The sequence below is a fragment of the Anoplopoma fimbria genome, chromosome 18 (assembly GCF_027596085.1).
Source record: "Anoplopoma fimbria isolate UVic2021 breed Golden Eagle Sablefish chromosome 18, Afim_UVic_2022, whole genome shotgun sequence".
Lineage (NCBI taxonomy): Eukaryota > Metazoa > Chordata > Actinopteri > Perciformes > Anoplopomatidae > Anoplopoma > Anoplopoma fimbria.
In genome coordinates, this window is record NC_072466.1 from 535,393 (window position 1) to 544,903 (window position 9,511).

The 9,511-nt window shown below is 42.2% G+C and overlaps 1 protein-coding gene across 1 annotated transcript; it reads left to right on the plus strand.

Moving 5' to 3' along the window:
* Nucleotides 1-3,345: 3,345 nt before the first annotated feature.
* On the plus strand, nucleotides 3,346-8,875 carry LOC129107475 (NLR family CARD domain-containing protein 3-like). The gene is made up of 6 exons (XM_054618974.1): nucleotides 3,346-3,646; nucleotides 5,640-7,443; nucleotides 7,531-7,704; nucleotides 7,841-8,014; nucleotides 8,124-8,170; nucleotides 8,337-8,875. Exons 1-6 carry the CDS (start codon nucleotides 3,346-3,348, stop codon nucleotides 8,873-8,875), a joined length of 3,039 nt encoding a protein of 1,012 aa, XP_054474949.1.
* Nucleotides 8,876-9,511: the final 636 nt, after the last annotated feature.

Here is a 9,511-nt window from a genome sequence, read left to right on the forward strand (position 1 = left end):
AGATGGGGTCTTGGTGAATTTTTTGTTTTTCCAGGAAAAGGAATTTCTTTTTCACTCATTTCCAGTCTGTATCTTGTATCTCTGGATCTATCCACACCCCTCCGAGCTTCACGTCTAGACAACTCTTTCTCTAACTTATTTCTTTCTCTGCGTTTCCACCTCCCAGACTGTACCTCAGATATCACTCCTTAAAATTCAGAACACATCACCTCAACAACCTCAACACATAAAGTACATTGCCTTGCGTACGCTCAGGCCAAAGATTACGGTTTAGTTTTGTGATGCTGTTGTCATGTTGATTTATTGTCTTTTGAAGGTTTTCAGCCGTCGTTTAGAACCACAGGAAGATCAGAATGTGTGACCGTTTTATACACTTTCTCTCAATATGAGCCTCCAGACATATCATATCGCTTAATACATACAGTACATACATACACAATCAGATAGACATGCAAAGGCAGAATTGTGAGAATCGTGTTGTGTTTTCATTGCATGGACAAGTGTAAGTATGGACAGCTGTATCCCTTTTCACTTCTGCATACCTCATTCCACTGATGTTACCATCGCATACTGTCCAACACAGGATGTCTCCATCGGTTTACACTGTCACTTTATATTTGACATTATGTGGAAACGAAATAATATGCTGTACAGAAACAGAAATCTAGAATGGATCTGATTGGACGCTGCAGCCGATCGTTCTGATCTGATATAACTCATCATCACTGGAGTTTAATACCAGAGTGATGACAGATCACACACTGAATGCATTAAAGTTAAAGAGAGTTAAAGAGTTAGAGAGTCTGTTTGTCAGTAGAAACACTTTTTACATCATTTATCTTCATTTCCATTCATTCATATGAGGTTGGTAATTCCTGAGTGTTGGTTGATGAGTTATGTAATTCCAATTTACCCCGAAACATTGAGCCTAATAAATTAATTCAAGTGTTAACATAATCATATTCTGGATTATTTAATAATGACATCACAATCCCAATTTCAAAACATACAGACGTTAATATTTAATAAATAAGACAAACGCATTCCGCCGGTAGAACTCAGTCCTTATGAGCAGAACACAGTATAAATACACAGAACACAGTATAAATACACAGAACACAGTATAAATACACAGAACAAAGTATAAATACACAGAACACAGTATAAATACACAGAACACAGTATAAATACACAGAACACAGTATAAATACACAGAACACAGTACAAATACACAGTGCAGTTCGTTAAACAGGTAACAGGCTGCAGAGAGAAATACATTTCTACTCAGTGATGATTACTGTGTCATTATTAATATTACTACAGTGATGATTACTGTGTGTCATTATTAATATTATCTCCTCGCATGGTTTCCTCTGGTTTCCCGTTTCTCTCCTCGCATGGTTTCCTCGCATGGTTTCCTCTCTCCTCGCATGGTTTCCTTGTTTCGCATGGTTTCCTCTCTCCTCGCATGGTTTCTTGTTTCCTCTCTCCTCGCATGGTTTCGTTTCCTTGTTTCCTCGTCTCCTCGGCTGGTTTCCTTGCGTCTCTCCATGCATCCCTGGTGGGTGGGACTAAGACGCATGGAAACGATGCAAGTGAGGAAAACGAGGATACAATGTAAGAGACTTGGGATGAACCCAGTGATTCGATTGGCTGGCTGTCAGCTGGTTACAGCTGGGAGCGTATGACTTCCGTGTCCTGTATGAACTAACGCTAAGCTTCATTTATTCTGTCTGTATATATAATGTTTTAGTTATTGTGGATTCTTTACTGTTTTTACTGCTTATTTGCTTATTTATAATCCTTGTTTAGATTTGTTTACTATGTCTCTTGTTTGCACTTTACTCTTTGCTGCTGTAAAATCCTGTAAATTCCCCCGCTGCGGGACTAATAAAAGATTATCTTATCTTAAAGGACTTTGGGTCGGACTTAATGAAGTCAAACCGATGACGGAGTGGAGATGTTGTCCAGCGTTTGACCCACAAGTCGTCTGTGAAGGAGGCAGAGTTTGAAGACTCTGGAAGACCATCCATTACATGGTTAGTTAGCAGCATTTAGTGGATAGTTAGTGACAAACACACCATCTGATCAGTGACTTTACAAGGCGTCTATGATTCAGTGTTATAGAGGAAAAGTACAACGCAGTGAAGTACAGGTGAGACATAACAACATGAACCAGTTACATCTAAGGGAGAGGAACGAGGGAATAAAAGCTCCTCTGATAGGCTGACGTCTAGCACCTTTGGACTGGTTTTGACGTCACACTGGTTCTATCTTAGACTTGGACTCTGAAGTGATGAGGGAGTGACGGCGTCCTCAGATCAACTGCACACAGACACCAGGACTGACAGGAGGACACCAGCAGCTTCTTCTCTCCCAGAGTTTCCTCCACACATGAAGGAGGAACGTGTCTGTAAATGGACCTGAAGTGAGTTCAGCAGGTGAGAATCCCACCAGAGGAACCTGTTCATGTTTGATCATCAGGATCACTTTGATCTCATGGTGTTGTTTCTCTCTCTAACTGGAGGATAGAATCATGTTTCAAAGATCTGTTAAATGCTGTAGAATTCCTCTCTGAGATAAAGAACAATGATTTTAGAAATATAATGTTAATGTTTCTCAAATAGAATCAACAGAAGTTTGTTATCTGAGTTCTCGTCATCAGTGGAGGCTCCAGTAGAACCCGACCATGGCGGAGAGGAGAGCAGCAGTGGAGGCAGCAGCAGCACCGGACTTGGCCTGTGAGGCGGTCGGGGGGAAGGTGAGTCACGGTAACGGACCTGCAGAACCACATCAGTGTCTGAACTGGTCTGAGTGCATCAACTTTACTGAGGTTTCTTTTAACTGTTGACACTCTGAATGTTCTCCACTCAACCATCTTTACCACCCCGACACACACTTGGTTCACCAGTGGAGTCCTGTTTGCTCAATTCATGCCTCAACTGTCCCAGAGGACAAAACCCGTCCTAGATGAATCTGGCCTGTGTTTCTGATAGTAACAGTGAAAATGCTTTAATTTCCTGTAAAATGTGTGTAATAGAATGTAAATAAGTGAGTCACACCATGTTAGCCATCGTATGATTCTCCTGTTATACTTCAGAAAACATCCACAGGCCTGTAATTAATCCTCACGTGTATCACGTTATCAAGCAATCTCATTTATACTCTCCTTCAGGTGGCTGATTTCCAGTAAACATGTACAGCATGATTATTATTATTATTATTATTATTATTATTATTATTATTATTATTATTATTATTATTATTATTTCTCTACATGATTTAAAAAATGTAAGAATTATAGTATCATAAACTATGTGTTTCGTATCTTGACAGAGGCAGACTATGGAGATACCTAAAAAGGTCTTCTTGGACATTTTGGACGATTTAGGAAAGAAGGAGTTTAAAAGATTCAAGTGGTCTTTGCAGCAGCGGGAGGTCCTAAAAGGCTTCCAAACAATCCCAAAGAGTCGACTGGAGGGTGTAGACCAGGTGGACACAGTGGATGAGATGGTCAGGACCTACAGCATAAACACTGTTGAAGTGACCCTGATAGTTTTAAAGGAGATAAAGAGGAATGATCTAGTGGAGAATTTATCAAAAACCATCTCAGAAGCTGAAGGTAAGTCATGGTTTGAAGATCAAAGTGGTATTTTAAAAAGGCTTCAACAAACATTAGCAAAGAAGCAATCTCTCAATTTAATCAACAAAGATAGTTTCATGTCTTGTGCTGCACCTTGGCTTATAGACCAACTTACCAAACAAGAAAATAAAATGTCTCAGAGAACAAAAAGCAACGAAACAAAAGCAGACAAACCTTTTTTGTTGCCTCTAGTTGTTCAGATGATCACACACTGATGTGACTCTAAGATAATGCTTGGACGTCATTAATCACCTCTGTTCATGGATACATGAAGCTCAACATATCAGTTGTTGTTGAGAGACACTAAGTCATTTTACAGTAGTTCACCTATTCAGAGCCGATAGTTATCAAATGAGCTGAATATGTTTCATTAATACAGAAATGTGTACACTTGTTAGAAATGACTCACATTCATTATAACAACCCTTCATTGATTTTTATCTTTGTTTTATTCATTCAGAGATTCTTACTGGGCTCCAGCGAAAACTCAAATCCAAGAATTATGAAGCCGGAAACCCAACCCTCCTGAACCAGAACGACACAGAGCTCCACCCCACAGAGAGAGGGACTGCAGAAACAAAGAAGGGTGACAGTAGCAGATTTGAAAGCAGTGGTAAAGTGTCCTTGGATGTGTTGATGAGGACTGTTAGGGAGGGGAGGATGGGGGTCGAGGTACTGCTGGAAGTAATTCAATTCAGTTTATTCTGTAGAGCCCAAAATCACAAATTACAAATTTGCCTCAGAGGGCTTTACAATCTGTACACATGAGACATCCTCTGTCCTTACACCCTCACATCCTCTGTCCTTACACCCTCACATCCTCTGTCCTTACACCCTCACATCCTCTGTCCTTACACCCTCACATCCTCTGTCCTTAGACCCTCACATCCTCTGTCCTTACACCCTCACATCCTCTGTCCTTACACCCTCACATCCTCTGTCCTTACATCCTCTGTCCTCACCCTCACATCCTCTGTCCTTACACCCTCACATCCTCCTTACACCCTCACATCCTCTGTCCTTAGATCCTTCTCCAGGATGGACAGAAGTCAATAGATGTCATGTGTACAGAATGAACAGCATAACAGAGATACAACACATTCAATGTTTATGACATAAATGATTCATATAATAAGAGTAGTAAGCAGAGTAACCAAGGAAAAAATAAGAATACTTATAAAAGCAGCAATAATTATAGTAGAAGTTAAGTAATGATATAGGGAATAGTATTAGTAACGTGACTAATAATAATAATGGAAGTAGCAGTGGGTGTCAGTCGGGTCACAGCAGGAGGCTCGACCACGGTCCAGGTACTACAACGATTTATGGAAACCTGCGAGGCAAGAAAGCAAAAAGGGCTTCAGGGTGGAAGCAAAGCTAATATGCGTAATGGTACAGGTAATAGTAATAGTAATGTGACTAATGACTAAAGGAACAACGTCTAAAAAAGGAAAGATAAACAGGATACGGTGGGAATTGAAGGAAATGGAACTGAAGGGGTAGGGGGAAAGGTGGGTGGAAGTTTATTCTAAAAAGATTGTGAAGCATTTGCAGGAAATTTAAATATGATGCAAGTTGACATGAGCATGAAGTTACAACTCAACTTCACCATGATGCGCTACTGTGCAACTTTTACTCTTTTGACTCAGAGCGGCAATACCAACATGGTGTTTTGAGGTTCATTTCACAATGACTTCTGCCTCCATTACTAATGAGTTAAGAGTTCGATGTAGGGTTGGTTGTCCGATCCCATCCTACCTAGTTTCACAAGTCAACAGTAGGATACTGAACCACAAATTGCTCTCCATGTTTGTGTATGGAACAAAATGTTTTCTCTTTGGACAGAATTTCTGTCAAATGAACTGTGAGATAAAAAATATGCTGCGCATATCTGCATCATATCTACAAATTCCTCTTGGATGCAGACACTGAGAAGTTTTTTAGATTTCATGGGACAAGACAACATAACTAATTTAATCTGATTTATTCATTACAGCAACTACTACTGCAGTTTGTCAACGTGAACTCAAATCTAACTTGAAGAAGAAGTTCCAGTGTGTGTTTGAGGGGATCGCTAAAGCAGGAAACCCAACCCTTCTGAACCAGATCTACACAGAGCTCTACATCACAGAGGGAGGGACTGCAGAGGTCAATGATGAACATGAGGTCAGACAGATTGAAAGAGCATCCAGGAAAGCAGACAGACCAGAAACAACCATCAGACAAGAAGACATCTTTAAAGCCTCACCTGGAAGAGAGGAACCAATCAGAACAGTGATGACAAAGGGAGTGGCTGGCATTGGGAAAACAGTCTTAACACAGAAGTTCACTCTGGACTGGGCTGAAGACAAAGCCAACCAGGACATAGAGTTCACATTTCCATTCACCTTCAGAGAGCTGAATGTGCTGAAAGAGAAAAAGTTCAGCTTAGTGGAACTTGTTCATCACTTCTTCTCTGAAACCAAAGAAGCAGGAATCTGCAGGTTTGAAGAGTTCCCGGTTGTGTTCATCTTTGACGGTCTGGATGAGTGTCGACTTCCTCTGGACTTCCACAACAATGAGATCCTGACTGATGTGACAGAGTCCACCTCAGTGGATGTGCTGCTGACAAACCTCATCAGGAGGAAACTGCTTCCCTCTGCTCGCCTCTGGATAACCACACGACCTGCAGCAGCCAATCAGATCCCTCCTGAGTGTGTTTGCATGGTGACAGAGGTCAGAGGGTTCACTGACCCCCAGAAGGAGGAGTACTTCAGGAAGAGATTCAGTGACGAGGAGCAGGCCAGCAGGATCATCTCCCACATCAAGACCTCACGAAGCCTCCACATCATGTGTCACATCCCAGTCTTCTGCTGGATCACTGCTACAGTTCTGGAGGAGGTGTTGAAGACCAGAGAGGGAGGAGAGCTGCCCAAGAACATGACTGACATGTACATCCACTTCCTGGTGGTTCAGTCCAAACTGAAGAAGGTCAAGTATGATGGAGGAGCTGAGACGGATCCACACTGGAGTCCAGAGAGCAGGAAGATGACTGAGTCTCTGGGAAAACTGGCTTTTGATCAGCTGCAGAAAGGAAACCTGATCTTCTATGAATCCGACCTGACAGAGTGTGACATCGATATCAGAGCAACCTCAGTGTACTCAGGAGTGTTCACACAGATCTTTAGAGAGGAGAGTGGATTGTACCAGGACAAGGTGTTCTGCTTCATCCATCTGAGTGTTCAGGAGTTTCTGGCTGCTCTTCATGTCCATCTGACCTTCATCAACTCTGGTGTCAACCTGCTGTCAGAAGAACAACAAAGACCCCGTCTGCTTAACTTTTTCAGATGGAAACCTAAACTAACACATCTCTACCAGAGTGCTGTGGACAAGGCCTTACAGAGTCCAAACGGACACCTGGAGTTGTTCCTCCGCTTCCTCCTGGGTCTTTCACTGCAGACCAATCAGAATCTCCTACGAGGTCTGCTGACACAAACAGGAAGTAGCTCACAGACCAATCAGGAAACAGTCCAGTACATCAAGAAGAAGATCGACGAGGATCTCTCTGCAGAGAAAAGCATCAATATGTTCCACTGTCTGAATGAACTGAATGATGGTTCTCTAGTGGAGGAGATCCAACAGTCCCTGAGTTCAGGACGTCTCTCCATAAACAAACTGTCTCCTGCTCAGTGGTCAGCTCTGGTCTTCATCTTACTGTCTTCAGAAAAAGATCTGGACGTGTTTGACCTGAAGAAATACTCTGCTTCAGAGGAGGCTCTTCTGAGGCTGCTGCCAGTGGTCAAAGCCTCCAACAAAGCTCTGTAGGTGGATAAGAGAACAATTTCAAATAAGCTTGATTTCATTCCTGAGAGGTGAACATTTTTATTCATCACTAAATTCTTCTTCAGGCTGAGTGACTGTGACCTCTCAGAGAGAAGCTGTGAAGCTCTGTCCTCAGTCCTCAGCTCCCAGTCCTCTAGTCTGAGAGAGCTGGACCTGAGTAACAACAACCTGCAGGATTCAGGAGTGAAGCTGCTGTCTGCTGGACTGAAGAGTCCACACTGTAAACTGGAAACTCTACGGTCAGGATCCATCTTTTTGGTTGACAGTTGATGTTTGAAATCCTGCTTCGTGTTAATAAAGAGGGTCAACAGAAGAGTTTCCTTGTTGACATGATTTTCTAAAACACCAAGTTTACGATGTTTTTCGTAATTCCAGGCTGTCAGGCTGTCTGATCACAGATGAAGGCTGTTCTTCTCTGGCTTCAGCTCTGAGCTCCAACCCCTCCCATCTGAGAGAGCTGGACCTGAGCTACAATCATCCAGGGGACTCAGGAAGGACGCTGCTGTCTGCTGGACTGGAGGATCCACACTGGAGACTGCAGACTCTCGGGTATGAGCAGCGCTCTAGTTTCTCTAATTCCTATAAACTGACGGATGAGTTTCAGACTGTTTCTCTGAGGAACACATAAACATCATTGTGACTGTGTCTCTTCCTCCAGGGTGGATCATGGGGGAGAACAGAGGTTAAAACCTGGTGTGAGGAAATGTAAGTGTGGACTCAATTTGATAGTTTGGGTAAATACTGATGAAACATAACTGACAACATGTGTCAACTTCTTAGAAATGAAAGTCAGTACCCAAGAGAAGAATAAATCCTTCAGATGTGTCTGGTGATAAACTGCTGCTGTGTTGTTTCCTTTTATCTCCTTCAGACTCCTGTGAACTCACACTGGACACAAACACACTGAACAGAAACCTCAAACTGTCTGACAACAACAGGAAGGTGACACGTGTGGAGGAGGAGCAGTCATATCCTGATCATCCAGACAGATTTGAACAATATCCTCAGTTTCTGTGTAGAGATGGTCTGACTGGTCGCTGTTACTGGGAGGTGGAGTGGAGAGGAAGAGTTGATATAGCAGTGAGTTACAGAGGAACCATAACCAGAAGGAGAGGAGAGAGTGATGAATGTGTGTTTGGATGGAATGATCAGTCCTGGAGTCTGTACTGCTCTACTGGTGGTTACCATGTCTGGCACAATGATACAAGCAGACCCTTCTTCTCCTCCTTCTCCTCCTCCTCCTCCTCTGGTAGAGTAGCAGTGTATGTGGACTATCCTGCTGGCTTTCTGTCCTTCTACAGAGTCTCCTCTGACACACTGATCCACCTCTACACCATAAACACCACCTTCACTGAACCTCTCTATGCTGGGTTCGGGTTGTTGTACCATGGTTCCTCTGTGTCTCTGTAGGAGGAAGACGATGTCCGTCCTGTGGTTTAAACGTTGGTGGTGGATGAAGCTTGACTTTGGTTAACATTTGGTTCACTGATTGTGCCTGAAATGTTCTTTTCTTATGAATAGTGGAACGACGTCCTCAGGGCTGAACTTGTGTATAAACTGTTTTCACTTTAACTTCTTGGAGCGTCTATCTGCTCATGTTTGTATTGGTTTTCATTTAATTCAATAAAGGTTTAAAGATTAACCAAACAAAGTCAATGTTCACCTTATTTCAACAAATATAGCTTCTTCATTCAACGTGTTTTAACAAATGCAATTCTGGAAAATACTTCATGTTAGGATGTTTTGTTATAAAGATCGAACTGACAAAACTGTAAAACGTCCCAAACAGATTTTATTGAAGGTCTTGTGAGTTAGTGGAACCGATCAGTTATCGGTATCATGCCGATAGCAGAGAGGGTTCTGTTCTCTCTTTTCCTGCAGAGGCACTGCAGCCCCTTTATGCAAACTCAGGTAAAACGTACTGTGTACTAGATGGAGTTCATCATGTGTATGTGTGTATTTGGAATTGTGTGTAAGATATTATCCATTTGTTAAAGTATCAGCAGTAAAAGTACACAAGTATTATTAACTTAATATTGAAGTACC

Bases quoted from the DNA above. Each gene is read 5' to 3' on its own strand.
- LOC129107475 (XM_054618974.1), top strand. From the start codon at position 3,346: ATGGAGATACCTAAAAAGGTCTTCTTGGACATTTTGGACGATTTAGGA. The intron at 7,705-7,840 runs GTCAGGATCCAT...TCGTAATTCCAG, and splicing joins TGTAAACTGGAAACTCTACG to GCTGTCAGGCTGTCTGATCA. The intron at 8,171-8,336 runs GTAAGTGTGGAC...TATCTCCTTCAG, and splicing joins AAAACCTGGTGTGAGGAAAT to ACTCCTGTGAACTCACACTG.